At 48.5% G+C, this 17606-nt stretch overlaps 3 protein-coding genes across 5 annotated transcripts; 1 reads left to right on the top strand and 2 right to left on the bottom strand.

Moving 5' to 3' along the window:
• The first annotated feature begins 1151 nt into the window (after window positions 1–1151).
• On the top strand, window positions 1152–8122 carry AAAS (aladin WD repeat nucleoporin). 2 transcript variants are annotated; one of them, XM_036915237.2, is made up of 16 exons: window positions 1168–1420; window positions 2031–2158; window positions 2676–2731; window positions 3037–3128; window positions 3301–3347; window positions 3584–3682; window positions 4001–4144; window positions 5798–5918; window positions 6248–6372; window positions 6538–6598; window positions 6738–6828; window positions 7025–7118; window positions 7194–7261; window positions 7395–7476; window positions 7595–7679; window positions 7810–8064. In XM_036915237.2, exons 1-16 carry the CDS (start codon window positions 1298–1300, stop codon window positions 8035–8037), a joined length of 1644 nt encoding a protein of 547 aa, XP_036771132.1. In that variant the 5' UTR covers window positions 1168–1297; the 3' UTR covers window positions 8038–8064. The 2 variants fall into 2 exon arrangements, with proteins under 2 accessions (XP_057342648.1, XP_036771132.1); XM_057486665.1 differs by lacking the exon at window positions 7595–7679 and having other exon boundaries at window positions 1152–1420; window positions 7810–8122.
• Window positions 8123–8327: 205 nt separating this feature from the next.
• Window positions 8328–14136, bottom strand: MYG1 (MYG1 exonuclease). 2 transcript variants are annotated; one of them, XM_036915235.2, is made up of 7 exons: window positions 13817–14136; window positions 13503–13615; window positions 10925–11063; window positions 9246–9398; window positions 8984–9106; window positions 8686–8867; window positions 8328–8543 (listed from the first exon to the last, which is right to left on the bottom strand). In XM_036915235.2, the coding sequence occupies exons 1-7, from the start codon at window positions 14018–14020 to the stop codon at window positions 8345–8347; spliced, it is 1113 nt and encodes a 370-aa protein (XP_036771130.2). In that variant the 5' UTR covers window positions 14021–14136; the 3' UTR covers window positions 8328–8344. The 2 variants fall into 2 exon arrangements, with proteins under 2 accessions (XP_036771130.2, XP_036771129.2); XM_036915234.2 differs by having other exon boundaries at window positions 10904–11063; window positions 13817–14126.
• Window positions 14137–14253: 117 nt separating this feature from the next.
• PFDN5 (prefoldin subunit 5) lies at window positions 14254–17192 on the bottom strand. The gene is made up of 6 exons (XM_036915236.2): window positions 17069–17192; window positions 16768–16870; window positions 16434–16465; window positions 15436–15510; window positions 15214–15319; window positions 14254–14454 (listed from the first exon to the last, which is right to left on the bottom strand). The coding sequence occupies exons 1-6, from the start codon at window positions 17138–17140 to the stop codon at window positions 14378–14380; spliced, it is 465 nt and encodes a 154-aa protein (XP_036771131.1). The 5' UTR covers window positions 17141–17192; the 3' UTR covers window positions 14254–14377.
• Window positions 17193–17606: the final 414 nt, after the last annotated feature.

The following is a 17606-nucleotide window of genomic DNA, read 5'->3' as shown; positions in this document are numbered from 1 at the left end:
ATACTCAAGTGAGTCCTCTGTCCATTAACATTTGAGAAATTGTAGATTAGAGGAGACCCTTGGCCTTCTCTGAGTGAAGGGAATTTTCAGAGGAGCCTTCTGGAGACTGTTGTTTTTTGACACAGGAGTAACTCTCTTCGGGGGATCTTTTCATGTACAAAGAAGGGGCAGACATGGAATCCAAGAATACTAAATTAAAATGCCCTCTAGATCCTCCAATGAGACTGACACCTCCTGGGACTGGGGACTATGCCTTATCATTTCTGTGTCCCCAGAGCATGGTCTTGGAATTGCTCATTAACATTTGTTAAATGAACAAACCAATGCCCAAAGGTCACTTTGTTCATGGCAGAGTTATGGCGCTAATAGTCTCTGTTAGGCACTTCACAATTAGATGGCTTCATTGGCATGTATGCAAACAACCATGTGAAATAATTAGGACACCCTGCAAGCAAGGAAGTTCAGGTTCAAATAATCGACTTGATTGTGTGACTCAAAGTCGCACAACTGTAAGAAGAGGATCCCCTATTCTGCATTAGACTCCAGATCTAGTCCCATTCTTCGGAGTTAGAATAAGATCAATCTCATCTTAAGCAGAATGCCTGGTTTTGGTATTTTTAGGTCCAATATCTCTCTCTGCGCCTAAATTTCCTTAAGGAGTTGTAAAGATTATACAAGCACTTAAAAGAATCAGTGCTCAAGGAAATATTACCGTTTGCCGGCTATTCTCACTTTCTTTTCCAAACCTCACCCCGTGGCCTCTAGGTTACGGCGGGCGAAGGACTTTGCCTCACGAGGTCTCCCTTCTGACTTTTCTCCTCGGAGGCTTTTCCCTCAGCTTTCCAGCCAGCTGCCCATGCCAGTCTGTATTTTCCACTGGGCGATCTACAGCCCTGGGAGGGTTTAATTGGTACTTCCCTGAACGGGCTTACTTTGGACTTTACAAGAGCTAAGAGAGTGAGTGGGAGACTGTGTTGGGGAATTCGGAACTTGGGAAAAAAAGCAGCCTCACAGGGTAAAAAAAAGCCACCTCTGACCCTTAATTACGGGTTGGTACTGCGGGCCCGGAAGCGCCTCTCCCCCTCCGGCCGCCAAGCGGAGCTCAAGGAAACCCCGGAAGTCTGTCCTGGGACCGCGCGCGGGTCCTTCGTTTCTTATACCTTCACTTCCCCTGATCCTCGCATAGTCGTTTGTCCTAGGCGGCTATCCGTAGGCATCCGAATCTAGCCCGGGAACTGAGAGCCAAAGAGTAGGATCCTCGAGTTTTCAGATTCCGGACGTCTTCAGGGCTGGCGAGATGTGCTCCCTGGCGTTGTTCCCTCCACCGCCGCCTAGGAGTCAAGTCACCCTTTACGAGCACAATAACGAGCTGGTGACAGGCAATAGCTACGAGAGTCCGCCTCCCGACTTCCGGGGCCAGGTGGCCAGGGCGAGGAGGGAGAGGACCTACAGGCATGGGGGCGGCTTGGCGGAGGCGGGGTCCCGGTCGCCAGAGTGGCGGACTGTAAACAGCTTGGCCTAGGCTGGAGAAGAATAGATGGACTGGAATGTATTTTAGGGCTGTGATTGGAGGATGACGGATGTTGAGGGGCTGTGAGGCGGGCCTAGAGAGAATGGAGAAAATGACGGCGAATCTAGGGGATGTGACGATGCAGGAGAACTACTGAAAAGTTAGGGACAGTATCTGGGAGAACTGGGAAGGCACAACCTGGCTTTTTTTATGTGGTGTTCCTGGGAAGGAAAAGGAAGAGAAACTGACATTGAGCGTTTGCTACATTAGAGTCTCTGAGTCAGGTGTTCTCCACAAATGTAAGATGTAATCACAGCAACCCTGTGACATACTCGAGTTTACAGGTAGGGGAGCTAAGCCCTGTTTCCCATTCCCCCAGGTGTTAAATTAATAGGAATGGGAAGCAGATCTTTGGGGCCTCTTACCCTTAGTACAGCCACGGTTTGGAGATAGCAGGAAGTTCAGCAGAGATCTGGGAAGAGACTGACTCACTGTCATACCTCTCACTTCTGGGCTATAGTGGATCAATCTTCCTGTCCTAAACCTGACTAAGGATCCCCTAAAGACCCCTGGGAGACTGGACCATGGCACAAGAACTGCCTTTATCCATCACCGTGAACAAGTGTGGAAGAGATGCATCAATATTTGGTGAGACATGGCAAAGGGACTCCTGGACCATGGTCTGTAGATACTGGAGAAAACGAGGTCACCCTGTCTCTGCCTTGGGCTGCCAGGCTTTCTCTAGCTGAGAGCCATATATCATTCATCATACCAAATTATCAGTCCTTATTGTGGAACTCAAGGCTATAGTTTAATAGTCAACAGTAGTTTCATTTCATCTCCAGTAATTTGCTTTCTGGTTTGATTATGTGGACGTGTTCCATGTCCCCACTTCATGTCTTTAATACTTTCCGAGCCTTGACCTAAAGCTCAGCAAGGTTAGATATAAGGTTGCCGTGAATAATCTCATAGGTAGGTCATTCATTTTGCTCGTGTAGGAATGAATACATACTGCCTGAGTCCAGTTCCTGGTTGTGCCACGTTTAGCTGTGTGATCTTGGGCAAGTTACTCAATCACTCTGTAAAATGGAACCTATCGTACAAGCTTGTTGGGACGATTAAATGAGTTAATAGAGTAATCTGACTCACACCTTCTTCTCATCAGGTGTGATTTGGGCCTTTTTGGGGTGCTGAATGAAATTGCAAACTCAGAGGAGGAGGGTGAGTATTTTTCCCTCCAGCCTTCTCTAGTTTTATGGTTGGTATCTCCCCTACATATTTCCCTAACTCATCCCAATACCCCCTGGCAGCCCCTCTCCATTTAGCCCTATTTTCTTGGCCCAGTTGTCTGTGCTGGCGCCACCTTCTCCCTTCTACCTACCCCACATACCCCAGAGTGGGTATCCAGAGCACTTGTTGGGTGGAAGGGCCTGGGAGTGCTTGTCCTTGCTCATTCTTCATCTAAGAAGGTGCCCAGGGAGAGCCCTATGGGTGGTTTAATCAGAGCTGCTTCTTCAACCCCACAGTGTTTGAGTGGGTGAAGACGGTGTCCAGCTGGGTCCTGGCACTCTGTCGATGGGCCTCCTCCCTCCATGGGTCCCTGTTCCCCCATCTGTCTGTAAGTTTGGCGTCCTCTCGGCTACCACTCCCCTACTCCCTATCCCATAAGGTCAGGGCAGGATGGGAAGAGTGCAGAAGGTAGGAGTGGTCCAGCTCTCTCATTGGAATGTCGAGGGGATAAATGCCCTTTGTTCTTTCTAGTGTGTCCTTTATACACTTTGTTCTCACAGCTTAGGAGTGAGGATCTGATTGCTGAATTTGCCCAAGTCACCAACTGGTGAGTGAACAAGCTCTGGGGCTTTTGTGGGAAGGAAGTCCTGAACCTTGGAATTTCTGGGAGAGGGAAGTGAAGGCAAAGTCTCCTATTCCATTCCCACATTCTCCTTCTAGCTTTCAACAAAATAAATAAAATAAAAAGTAAAAATGATGTTCTCATGTGAAAGGGAATCTGAGCTTCTGGGCTGGGGTATGCGTAGATGCAGGTTTAGACTCTTCATGTTCACTCTGCTCCAGGTCCAGCTGCTGCTTGCGGGTCTTTGCATGGCACCCCCACACCAATAAATTTGCAGTGGCCCTGCTAGATGACTCAATCCGTGTGTATAATGCCAACAGGTATGTGGGGGGCATACTGGGCAGGCTCTGGCTCTTCTGTCTCCACAGGTCAGTCACCAGTTCGCTCTCTAGCCTTGGTCCCAGGGAAGCCCTGCAGTTCTTGGGTCTGGTCCACAGGGCTCCTCCCCGGGTCAGAAAGGCTCCACAACTGAAGTGTTCTCTTTCCTGACCTAATCTTTACCCTATCCTTCTGTCTCACAACATCCCTGGGCTCTGGATGGTCAGCTCTCTTCTCTGTAGCTTTCCCTCCTTAACCCCACTCAGGTCTCCTAAGCCCTAGTGTCCCTGTTTTGCTTAGTTCCCTCCTCTTTTACCCAGCACTATAGTCCCCTCCCTGAAGCACCGGCTTCAGCGAAATGTGGCAGCTCTGGCCTGGAAGCCCCTCAGTGCCTCTGTCTTGGCTGTGGCCTGCCAGACCTGCATTCTCATCTGGACCCTGGACCCTACATCCTTATCTACCCGGTGAGTCCCAGCAGCCTCTGTCTTAGCTTGACCTGAGGGTTGCTGCCATGCTAGGGGTGGTGGGTAGTGAGGAAGCCTGAAAGGACAAGTTCTTTGTCTGCACAGCACTTCCCACTTCCCAGGGCTCTGGGAGAAGCAGACCTAAGGTCCAGGAGGAGGTGCTGAGAAAAGTTTGAATAGTAAGAATATTGAGGGGAGACTTGCCCTACCAGATATTAAAAGATTTTATGAAGTTACAATAATAGAAAATGATTGGCATAAGAATAGACAAACAGATCAATGTAAGAGATCTAAGAATATTTGGGAATTTAACATACAATAAGATTCACTTTTCATCTCAATAAAGAAGTTTAGGGTTTTTTAGTGTTGGGATGATTGGCTATCCATTTAGAAAATGATAAAGTTAGTCTTTGCTTTGCACTTATGTACAAATAAATTCCAGACACACAAAAGAACCAAATGTAAAAACAAATAAAAGCACTAGAAGAAAATGCAGAATATTTTTGCTTGCTCAGAATTAGTTTCATTAAAGTTAATTTGCTTAATAATAACTAGTACTAGCAAGACTAGGAAAACAGTAACTTTTATACAGTTGGTGAGAGTATATTGTGGTACAAACTTTTCAGAAAATTGTTGGCATATTTATTTTTTAAAAGATTAGTCTTTTTTACCCCCAAATTCAATTTTAATGCTTTATTCTACACAAATGACATGAATACATAAAAACACTGACATAGAGAATATTTTTTGCAGCATTATTTGTAATAATAAATTACAAACAACTGAAATATCCAGTTATGGAGGTCTGACTAAATAAATTACAGTTCATCTTTTCCGTGGAATACAGTGGTGCCTACAGTTGGATCTCTATGAACTGAACTGAAAAGATAACTGATTTATTGTAAAGTTAAACGATAAGTTGTAGATCAGTGACCCAAGACCTCATTGGAGCTAAAGGTGGTTAGAATTAGATGGAACAGGGAGAGGGTGGCATTCATTCAGGTCGTAGCCTGTACTTGTCTGGCCAAGTCTGAGGCACTGGAGATAGAAAGCTAAGATTCAGCCAGTGCTGTCAGGTAGTGCCCCGCCTAGCGATGGAGATGACTCTCACATGCAGCATCTTTCTGACAAGCAGAAAACAGTTTGGGAGCACAGAAGAGGGTTGTGCTCTCTTTCCTTGTGACAAGGAAAGGCAAAAAGACAGGTTTTGGAACACAAGATGAGTTCTGGGCAGTAGCAGATAACTGGAAAGAGAAGAGATTGGAACCTTGAGGTAACGCCATAGATTATCCCAGGCCCCAGACTGGATGGAGAAAGAACTCTCATCTAGAGCAGGGGAGAGGGTTCTCGTTGAGGGAAGAGCATGACATCTCCCCAGCTCCTCGTAGGTTTACTGGTCAGAGGTTTAAGTCTCCCTGAGGCCTATAGTGAAAGCTTACTCCCTTTCACCCATTGTCTTCTATGGACCTAATGGTGGTGACTTGGCCCTTACTTCCTTAATCTTTCTGTTTCCTTTAACTTCCGTGATCCTTATTCATTTTTCCCAGCTTGGATTTGCACTCAGAGGGGCTGCTAGAATTTGAAGGTAGCAAGGAAATAGAACCACGGGCCTTCCTTGTGGTCTTCTTACTTCACACTGTTTGCCCTTGGCAGACCCTCTTCTGGCTGTGCCCAAGTGCTGTCTCACCCTGGGCACACACCTGTCACCAGCTTGGCCTGGGCCCCCAGCGGAGGGCGGCTGCTCTCAGCATCACCTGTGGATGCTGCTATTCTGGTTAGTTGGTCCCCACTGCTCTGGGTCATTTCAGTTACCCTTCAGACTTGAGGAAAGAGTGTTCTTTGCCTGGGGTGGAAAATATCCTGGGGGAAGGAGAGGGATAATTGTTCATTCAATCTTATCTGGGCAAGGAGCGGTACCATCCAGACTCCTCTCAGATTTAAAATCCTGCCTGCTGTAATTATAAATGTCATCCTGTTTCCTATGTATTCTCAGTCCCTTTCCTCCTTCTCGCCCTTTCCAGCTTTGTGCCTTAAGGAAGCAGTCCCTGTGAGATGATAGGGAAGCTTGCTCCCTCTGTGTCACTCTTGCTCCCACTCTGCTAGGTATGGGACGTCTCAACAGAGACCTGTGTCCCCCTTCCCTGGTTCCGGGGAGGTGGAGTCACCAACTTGCTTTGGTCCCCGGATGGCAGCAAAGTCCTAGTTACCACTCCTTCAGCTGTTTTTCGGTGAGTAGAGGAGGAGAGGTGGAGGGCACCTGGTTCCTGGAACTTCAGCAGACAGAACCTGTCTCCATTCCCATTCTGACCTAACCCTGGGACTGACGGAGGGAGGCAAGTCCAAGTCTTGGAACCTAGAGATCCTAAGCTGTGATCTGCCTCTCCCTGGTGCAGAGTCTGGGAGGCCCAGATGTGGACTTGTGAGAGGTGGCCTACTCTATCAGGGCGATGTCAGGTAAGAGGGCACTGTGATTCCAGGTGCTGGAGAGCAGCTGGGCCCCGGTCTCCCAAGTTTGTCTCCCCACCTCCTCTACTTTCCCTCTTACATTTCCTTATAGACCACCCTTCCCTTGCCTTTTGCTCCCTGACCGCAGACTGGCTGCTGGAGCCCAGATGGAAACCGACTGCTCTTCACTGTCTTGGGGGAACCACTGATTTACTCCTTGTCATTCCCAGAACGCTCTGGTGAGATGGGAGAAACTTCAGAATGCAGAGTATCTGGGGACAGTCAGAGGAAGGCAGGAACCCTCTGAATATGCTTCCCTGAAAGATAAGGGAAGCAGCTTGGGAGACCTGAGAGGCATTGATGCCTGTGATACAGAGGAGGCTGGGGACCAGTGAGAGGCCCATTTCCTGGGCTTCTGAACCTTTGCCCTTTCAGGTGAGGGAAAGGGGCACGTTGGAGGTGCAAAGTCAGCAACAATTGTGGCAGATCTGTCTGAGACAACAGTACAGACACCAGACGGAGAGGAACGGTGAGTTGAGTGGGTAAGAGAGGGACAGTGAAGGGACCACGCTGAACCCTCCCAACCTACTGTTTTGACCCATAGACTTGGGGGAGAGGCTCATTCCATGGTCTGGGACCCCAGCGGGGAACGTCTGGCTGTGCTCATGAAAGGTAAGAAGAGGTGGGGAAGAAGAGCTTGCTCAGGCCACAGCCATCTTCCCATTCATGAAGCGAGCCTGTGCTCTGGCTGCAGCTGTTTTTTGCCCCTCCAGAATTCCTTCCTATTCCTGTGTCCATCTTCCAGGAAATCCACGGGTCCAGGATGGTAAACCAGTCATCCTCCTTTTTCAAACTCGGAACAGCCCTGTGTTTGAGCTACTTCCTTGGTAAGTGCTGGGCGGGTCATTAAATCTGGGCTCCTTACCAGGCTTCTCCCACCAAACTACATCCAACTACACCTGCCTTCTGCTTCCAGCTGCCTGCTCACCCTTCTTCTTCCCTTAGTGGCATTATCCAGGGGGAGCCAGGAGCCCAGGCCCAGCTCATCACTTTCCATCCTTCCTTCAACAAAGGAGCTCTACTTAGTGTGGTGAATGGGCCAGGCTGCTGGGTTTGGGAGTGGGGTGCAGGATCTGAGGGCCTTGTCTGCTGTGTGGCTTTGCCATATGGCCTTTTTTTGGGTCCAGGATCTCACAGGCTTTTCTTTCCTTCTTCTGCAGTGCTGGTCCACAGGCCGAATTGCCCACATCCCTCTGTACTTTGTCAATGCCCAGTTTCCCCGATTTAGCCCAATGCTTGGCCGAACCCAAGAGCCTCCAGTTGGGGGTGGAGGCTCTGTTCACAATCTGCCCCTCTTCACTGAGACATCTGCAACCTCCGCCCCCTGGGATCGTCTCCCAGGACCTCCACCGGCTCAGACCCACTCCCCTCACTCCCAGTTCCAGTAATAAATTTCCTTCTTTGTTTTCCACTCAGTTACAAGACTCTTGCTTTTTCACTGAGTTGCACCTGGGGTAGAGTGAAGAAAGCAAGAGGCATGGACTTTGGGTTAAGATCTTTGCTCTGTCATTTTTTAGTCATTTCTTGTGAATTTGGTTAATTAACCTTAGGAGCTGGGGGGTTTCCAAGTAAGTTGAGAAACAAAGCTGAGAAAACACCTAACATAGACTGGCACAGTAACGTTTCACTTTGCCCAAGTTTCAGCAAGTTCCAGAATGGGCAGGGCAGTAATAGATCAATGAGTTGGAATAAACTTTATTGGACCAGGGGATTTGTGGGAGGCATAGGCACTGGGCGTTGGGCCAAGGTGGCACGGGCCATGCTCAAGGCTCCCTCTCGGGTGCGGTGCCCACCAATGAAGCCATTTGCATGGACAAAGATGCAGCCAGGAATCCCACTGACCTGGTCCAGAGCCTCATCCCGTAAACCCCGCCATGGTTCTGGCAGGGGCAACCTACAAGTGAGCAGAAAGAAGTTGGTGGAAGCAATTGGGAACCTTAAGGAACTGAGGTGGGGGGAGTAGAGGCCAGGGTTTAGCGGCCTCTTCTCTATTAGGGGTGAAACAGGTCTTGCAGGGTGGATTTCTAGGGTCTCACCTGCTCTGGAACGAGTGGGGCTCCTTGGGTACACACTGTACCCGCCACTGTCCATTCTGATCAGTATAAATAACAAAGATAATGGTCACTGGTGGGGACAGCACAGACTCCAGGTTGTAGAGATGCTCCTTCCAGGGGCATCCACCTTTTGCCAGTTCCATTATCTCCCCACTTGGGTCCACCTGAAAAGGAGGTGGGGCATGGGAAGAAGGGTTAGAGTAGAAGTAGGAGCCCCTGTTGGCCAGCAGTCTCCCAGCAGTCACTAATCTGCACCATATGCCTCCTGCCAGGCCTGTACCTGGAATCGCTGGGCCAGGGCCTCTTCCACCAAGGCCCGAGCTGGCAGCCAGCTGTGCTGGTAGAAGTCTAGTCTCTGTAGAAACTCCTCTTGAACCAGGTCCATTGCATGCTTGAACCTAGCCTGGGAATTATGTGACTCAGAAACATGGTATTAGCCCAAGTTTTTGAGTTTCTTAGGGCTTGGGGAGGACAGTCACGCTCATTTCCTCCCATGAGGTTCTTAGGTGCCTCATGGTCTCTTCCCCTGGGGCCCTCCTTACCTCAGTGTCTTGGTTGGGCTGGTTCCAGGTGGGATTAAGCCGAGCAACTCGGGCACTTAGTGTAGTGGTCAGCACATACCGGGGCTCCCCTTCTGTCCACTGGGAGATCCCATTGTCCACTGCATCCACCTCCTCCACGAAGTTCTCATAAATCTATGGTGGCAGCAGGAGAAATGCTCCTGAGTACACCTGCTATTCGCATAAAGTTTTCCAGGTTTCAAAGCATGTGCCTAAACGCTCATTTCGTCTTCCCAACAGCCCTGTGAGGATCCTTCAACATGAACTGGATGAGGAAAGGGGAACCTGTGGAATCTAGTGGCTGCTTAAGGTCTGAGAGCTAATAGTGCTGGGACTGGAACCTAGCTCACCTGCTTTCTAGGCCAGACTTTACTCCACTACAGCACAAAGCCCGAGCCAAGGCTGGCATGTGTGGGGAGGGGGCTGTGGACTTCTGAGCCAGGAAGGCCTCGAGTTCCATGAGGGACTCTGTGGGAGCGGATCCCTAGGCCTGAGGGAGGGTAAATCTCCAGGTGGCTGAGGAGGCTATTCAGTGAGCCAGATAATGAGGCAAAGAGGGTCTGGCCAAGCTTGAGTCAGGTGCGACAGAGGATGAATGCTGGACTAGACATCAAGAATTGGGAAATGGTCCCAGGTGAAGCCCACAGTGTGTGCCACTTGGTAGCAGCAGCTGCTGCCATCTCCTGAGCTTTAAGAAGTGGTAGGACAATGCCTCGAGTTTGGGAGCAGAAACAATATGGTGTGTGTTTCATGCAAAGCTGCCCTATAAAATAGGCCTGCATATCAACTCATCATGGTGTGTAGAAAAAGTGCTACTCAGTTTTCAGTTGCTTAGAAACACCTCAGCAGGAGAAGGGGAAATTAACCCAGACAGTCCAAAACCATAGTATTCCAAAAGCTGCAATTTAACTGCTCCCATTTCTTCCATTATTTGGATCATACTAATGCAGTGTCAGGGGCAGAAGGTTGGCAAGCTGAGATGGAGACAAACTCAACAGCCTATCTGTGAAAAACAGCTGACTAAATTTGAAGTTTGACTAGGGAACTTCACAGGAGGACGGTCACATAGGTGTCCTCAGATTCAGTGTTAGATCTGACCTGCACACCAGGGCCACTAAGCCTTGTTCTTTCCCCAGGAGCAGGAACCCACTGAGCTGCTTGCAGGGGACACTGGTAGAACCTGAAGATATTTTCATAATCAAGCCCTTCCCAGCTGAGCTTCTAAACTCATGCCCTTGGGGAATTAGTTCTGCTCAAGATATGCTCCCCCTCACCTTCAGGGAGCCAGAACCTTTCAGCCATACACTCCCAAACACAAGTAGCCTCCTCTATTACCAAGTTGTTGAACAATCACTTTTTATGTGTCAGGTCAAGAAAAAGACTGGGAAACACTGCTTTATGGCTTTCAAAGCCCTTTCCCATATATTACTTCATCCACTTCTCACAACCACCCCAGGATGGAGGGAGGAGAGAGATTAACCATTCCCTCATGAGAAGATCAGTCTGATAGAGGAACAGGGTGTTGGACCAGCTGTGGGCCAGGAACCCTGACCTGAGGCCCAGTCTAGAGTGCTGTGTGCCACTCCCAGCCAACCTGGTGGTGATGCATGTGTGGGGCATCTCTGTCTTCCAGTTCCCACCTTGTCATAGAGGGTGCCCACCGTGCTGTCTTCTTCGCTAGTACCCAGCAACTGGGCCAGCAACTTGTGCCCAAAGTGCAGGTAGATGAGTCCCGCGCTGCTCAGCTTGGTTTGCCATGGCTTTCCAGGCGACAGGGAGCTCATGGTCTCTGTGAAGGACCTGAGGAGCACAGAAAGGTGGGGCAGAGGCACCCTGGCTAGCCCACAGTGTATGTGCACGTGGTATAAATTGGGTGGGAAGGCTGGGGAAAACTGCAGCAGTTGGGAGGAGAAAGCCCCTGGGGAGGCTTTGGCTCTTCCGCAAGGGCCCCATGGACCTTGGCTTGGAGTCTCCATGTGTTCATTTGACCATGGTTAACTCAGTGCTTACTTGGCAGGCTTTGCTTTTTAGACATTGGGGATAAAAAAGCCAAGCCCTGGTGAAGGGGGGAGCCTAGTAAACATAATGTTCTGCATGTAATTGTAGATTAATGATAACAACAACAACAACATAAAAAAACTAAGACCCTGTCCCTAGCTTCAAGTACAAAGACAACATACAATCAACCAAGTGAAGGGTCTAGTTAGGTTATAAACAAGGGAAAGGTGTGAGGGGCAAGGGAAGGGTTCAGGAGAAACCTCAGGTCATTCCTGAAAGATGAATTAGTGGGTGCTCACCAGACAGACAAGAGGTGAAGGAGAAAAGGCATTCCAGGTAGAGGGAACGTGTACAATGGTTAAAAGACAAGTCTCTTTCATCGAACTGCAAAAATGGCAGCTTGGATGTGAGAAGTGGCAAAAGATAAAGCTGGAAGGGTAAGCAGGAGCCAGATACAATGGAAGGCCTTGTATACTACACTTTGGAGTTTGGACTTTATCTGTAGGTAATGTGGAGCCACTGAGAGGTTTTAAGCAGGCAAATGTATGTTAGGAAGACCATTATGCCAGCACAGACAGTAGATGTAGGATTACCTAAAGCGATCTGTGTGAGGCAGGAATTTCAACAGCAGTGGCAAAGATATATGGAAAAGGTATAACAGTTGTTAGGGAAGTAGAAATTACAGCTGTAATTTCTAAATACCAGTCCATCAGAATCACGTTGGGAGCTTATTTTTTGTTTTAATAATTTTTATTAAGTATTAATTAAATACATAAAACATTTGTAAAAATTTTACACGGTATAAAGGTAATAACAATAACTGCTGGATAAGGTTCAAAATGAAGTGAAACTAAATAAATTGTTGATGGAAACAGAAAGACATATGTGTTGAATAATACACAAGAACAAGGGTATAATAAAATTCAGGACGTTGCTTTACTTCTTGGGGAGGCAGGGGGATGGGATAGGGAGGAAGCACACAAGAATAGAAGCAAAGTAATAGTAATGTTCTAGTTCTTAGATCAGGAAGATTGGTGTTCATTTTGCATTATGTTCCAGAAATGTTAAATACATTCTTTTATGTATCAGATACTATATAATTTAAAAAATGTATATAAGATCATTAGAAACCATTCGGAAAAAGGAAATAGTAATGTCAAGCCCACAAAGAGGTTAGTTAAAATGAGGCCCTCAGTTAGCAACCTGAGTTTGGTGTTGATGTCACTGATACCCTTCTAAAAGCATTTCCAGTGGAGAGATTGGGAGAGAACCAGCTGAATGAGTGAAGAGTGGCTGAGAAATGAGGGTGAGAGATTAGGCTGTAAATACTGGGAGGGTTCCCTTCCAACATCATTTATGAACGTGATATGTATACCTAAAAGAGAAAGAGACAGAGATATACTTAAAGAGACTAAAACATCATAATCCCTCAGAGATAACTGCTTTGAACAGTGTGCTGTAATGAAGAAGGGTTTTGTTTATTCACTCCTTTCTTTTCAAGATGCAAGATGCTTGAGCAGAGTTTCAGGCTATAGGCAGGGAGCAGTGGAAACACTGGCAGGAGAATTGTGATGTGAAGAAAGCAATAGGTTGAAAAAGAGGCAAACAGAAGGGAACAACATTTCCTGAACTGGAAGGAAGCTGCTGAGGATGTTCGGGAGTGGGAAACTAAGGACCCACCTGCAGAGAAGCTCCTATGAAAAGGAAGGCAGGGTTACTCACTGAAGGAGTTTGATAAGGTAGGGGCTTGAGAAGAGGGAAAAGGATTGGAATGGTACTGAGGATAATGGGCTGCCCTCGGAAAATCGAGATTTCCCAGTGGAAGAGTGTAAACAAAGTATAAGACCACACACATCTGAACCATCATCAGATTGTGCACCCAGTCTCGGGTGGAGCGACAAGGGCACAATGGGTTAATCCCAGCTGGGGCATAAGCGGAAGAAAAGCCTGACTGGGCGAGGGAAGCGGTGAGGTCGGAAGGGGCTTGAAGTCTGACTGGGAGCCAAGGGAGGCCTGGGCAGATGCAAGGCTCAGGGAGGCCAAAGGACAGGGAGATGGGAGCAGAGCTGGCAGAGAGCTGGAGGGATGGAAGGCTGTGGTCCCATGGGACTAAGCCGGCTTTAAAAAATGAGGCAGGCAGCTCCCTTCACTGCCAGGGACCACAGCAGTGGACGGCTTGACTTATTGGAGCACTTGAAAGCTGAAATAAAGGAAGTCAAAGAAATGGTACCTGAAACCCACCTCTGGTGATGGTCATATCGATGTCTCTGAGGGTCATACTCGCCACCTACGTCTACCACGACGTCACAAGAAGCGAGTTTTTCGGGGTCCCGAGTCCGCACAATTTCTGCATCCTGCAAGGGACATAGAAGGTGAGGGGGCTGCTAAGGCTCGCGTGGGTAGGGGATTAGTGTGTTTTCCCAGGGGAGCTGGGGGGGTGGCAGGTAGGAGGGGTGCTCGGGCCGTGCCGCCCAAGCTACCACAGGGACCCCGTTGGGGAACGCGGACTGCGCGGAAGGACGCAGGCAGTGCTAGGGGGTTCTCGCGAAGCGTACGTGGTACTCTGGCAGGAGGCGTAGCAGCGCGCACGCCAGAGCCTCATCGCAGTGGAAGGTGCCGTTGTGCGTCCCGATTCGGGGTGGTGTCATGAGGTTGCTGCGGGGTCGCTTGGAGGGCCTTATGGACTCCAGGCTGAACACGCGGCGCGGTAACCGTGGAAGCAGCAAAGGACACAGATAGCGCAGGAAGTGGCTTCCCATGCAGCTCCCCCAGCGGTGGAGGAGTAGCCGGCGCAGCACCACTTCCGCCCGACGGCAGTTCCCACGGTAACCGGCTCAGCCAGGGCGCAGGACTTTCCCCAGCTCCTCCAAGGCCCTGGTTGGAGCCTTCAGGATTGCGTCATCCCCTGCCAGCAGGCTCTGCCAGGGCCAACACCCTCTCGACCTCCCCAACTCATCACCAGTCCCTTGCTTAATGCAAGAAAAGACCAACATTCTGCCCAGCTGGCACATTTATTAGCATTAAACACAAGACCCTTCTCCGACTCCAGGAAGCCACGCCCACAATGTCCCAAGGCCCTGAAGCAGGGTAGATGGGCCCGTTTCTGAAACAAGCTCTCAGGCTTTGGCAGTGGCCTGAGTTGCCCCCAGGGCTGTGAGCTGCTGAATCTTCTGGCTCATCATCTCCATGACAGCTGTGGAAAAATAGACCCCGGTCAGGAGCCGAAGGGGAGAACTCTGTCACTTCCAGAGTTAAGGAAAAGTGAGAAGTTTAAGGACAGGTAGATAACTAATTACAGTTATTCACTGTGGGAGACACACTAACACAAATGTAGAGTCTACAGTGTGTCAGTATGATAAACGTTGGAAAACAAAAACGGACAAAAACATATTAAATGAGTCAGACATAACCAGAAAATTATTACATGGAAAAGAAAAGACTGCCTTTAAAACAGTGGTTCTCTGAACCTGACTATGTAACAATCACCTGGGAAGCTTTTTAAAAAACACTGACCACTGGAATCTGCTCCTGCTCCACCCTCCAAAACACACACGATCAGGTGGATTTAGTTGGTTTGGAGTGGGTCCAGGCTTTCTTTTTAAACTCCTTGGGTGATTCTAATGTGCAGCTGGGCTGCAATTGCTAATACTTTAGTTAGAGCTATATTTCTTTCCTGGGTGTTCATTTACATGTCTCTTCTCCCTCCATTCCATCCCCAGTAGATAGGAACTCTGCAAGAACTTCTTCCTCTAAATTTCTCAAGCACCTAATCCAGAAATCTACAGACAGTGGTTATGTAATGCTCAGAATCTACAGAATAACATATCAATATACCAAAGAGAAAGACTAGTTTTAATCCAGCAAAAAGAACAGCGCCATGCTTCACACTGCATGCAATCTGTGTTCTTTATCATGGAGGTAGAAAAGGTGAAGTGCCCCAGGCCAAGCTTACCCTGTTTCATGGCATGCTTCTCCTGCAGAGCTGGCTGGATTTTCTCCATTTGCTTGGTGAGAAAGTCTATCTTCCTCTTGAAGAAATCCTTGGCATCCTCAGCTGTCTGCAAGGTCACAGGTGAATGAGGGGCTATGAGAAGACCCCATGCTATACTCTAGATCTTTCCCTAAACTCCCTTTTCCTACTCAGAGGGGTATGCACATGCTTCCTTCCACTCACCTTCTCTACATAGTAGCCAGTTCCCACATCAATGAGCACGTGTTCCACATCATGTAGCTTCCCAGGGACATACATCTGAGAAGCAAGGATTAAGGGAAAACTAACCCCGCATGAGTCACGATTCCTTGTCGGCCAGCCTGCTTGGCCTCCTAAGACCCTCCTTTTCTAATAAGCTATAAGGTACAGGAACTGAATAATCCAGAGGCTTTGGAGCTCTATCTGTAGACTCCAGTGAGGAGAAACAGAGAAGCTGATTCTTTATGGAGAAAATGACATAATGCTGGACACTCTCTTGCCCTGACCCCATTTTCCACCCTCCAAGCAGTTCTTACAGTTCTTCCCATGAGCCTCTCAAGAAAGACTAGATACAGTATTTCCATACTGCTACAGAGTAGTAAAGTGAAAAAAGCCAGCCTCACTTCCCCTCAACATGCCCAACCATGAACTACCTAATTCCTGATGGATATAATGTTCATTATTTAGCCAACCCCTACTACACTTTTTTTTTAAAGCTTGTTAGTTCTGACTACAGTTTACAGGTGTCCTATTGTCATAACTTGATTATTCAAGTAGAACACTCAAAAAGAAGGCACAATCCAGGTTTCTTAGTAACAACAATTTAGGAAAAAGAGCCACAATCAAGCTGAAATTGAGAATTAATAAACAGCATCAAACCCCCTTGTTTCTATATCCCTATTATTCTATTGCTTATGTCTTCTAAGTTATAAGTTTAAGCCTCCAGTTTTATCTCCATATTGGACGATATTCTCAAACAGCATAGGGAAATAAATAATATCTCAGTTCGACATATTCTTTGGTGCTCACAAGTTATTACTGGATGTTGGCCGGGTTAGATAGGAGAGCTATATGTTTAATAAGAGTGTTGTCAGAATCATGGGGGCACTCTGGAGTAATCAAGACTACTTTAGCCCTTTTTTGCAGAGAAAGGTCGGAAAGAAAAGGAGGGGGCAGGGTAGCAGTTCCTGTGGAAAGGATACAGAGCTTGTCAATGGGACGAGTAATTCTTTCCCTGTGAAAGCAATTAAGACAAACATCTGGGAAAGGTTGTCAGCTCCAAAGTTAGACGTCAAACGGAGTTCCAACATGGCACAGCGCATAAATAGGAAAAGAACAGAAACGGGCAACAGGAACAGAGGAATGTCCCGTACGTTTCAATTCTAACGGGCAACATGCAAAGGGCTCGTGTAGCAGTATGCAATACGCAACGGCCTGTTTTCTCCTCTCGGATAAGGAAAACTGGTTCAGAAGGCGGGTAAGAGGAGAAGCTCCCTCGCCACGTCCCCCGGTTTTCTTCACGCGCCTACCCCATACCCTCGTTGCTCTTGTTCAGCACGTTCAGACAGTCCTTGGCTTCCACATATTTGGTCTGTACCACCTTGAGCTGGGCAATGGACGTGGACAAGAACTCCACTTCCTACAGTGGAAGGGAAAGAGGGTCAGAGGCTGGAGGGAGAGGGGGCCACTGCTGGAGAAGGGGTGGGCCCTGGGACAACGTTGGGGACTCGCAGGGGAAGGGAACCTTCCAAAGTGGGGAGGAATGGGGGACGAGGGAGTACGCGTGGGCAGAAGGGATGTGAGGCGGGAAAGGGGTGTCTCTGGGGCCTGTCCCCACCTGGTCCAGCTGATTCTTGAGCACTTCTAGCTGTGGTAGACTCAGCTCCGTGATGTTAACAGACTGCGCCATGCTGGGAAGGATTACTAACGGAACGGAAGCCGGCTCGGCGAGCGACGCTCTAGCCGTCCGCTGCGCATCTCTATGGCTGCGCCAGGAGGCCTCGCTGCGCCAGACATCTCTCTGATCCTTCATCCCGGAAGGGAGGGAAGGGTTATGTCTTTGAGTCTCGAGCTCAGACAGAAGGTTGGGCGCATTCTTTTCACAAAACATCCCAAGCCTAGCGGTCAAGTTGTGGTAAACAGTATTCCTGCTGTCAAGGAATTTAAAAATCTTATAAGTACTCAGACAGTACCATAACATTGTAATGTATGCTACTCCACGTGGGTGGTATAAACCTAGTGACCACAAGACAAGAAGCCTCTGAAGTTCCCTGGTCAGGGGTAGTAGCATATAGTGGTGCTTTGGTAGATGAACAGGAGAGTCTGACAGCGGAAAGAAAAACAAGGGGGCACATTACCAACCAACAAGTAAAGCA

Source organism: Manis pentadactyla, chromosome 10 (assembly GCF_030020395.1).
Source record: "Manis pentadactyla isolate mManPen7 chromosome 10, mManPen7.hap1, whole genome shotgun sequence".
NCBI classification, from domain to species: Eukaryota; Metazoa; Chordata; class Mammalia; order Pholidota; family Manidae; genus Manis; species Manis pentadactyla.
Note: the sequence above shows the minus strand (reverse complement) of the source record. Positions and strands in the feature narration are given on the sequence as shown.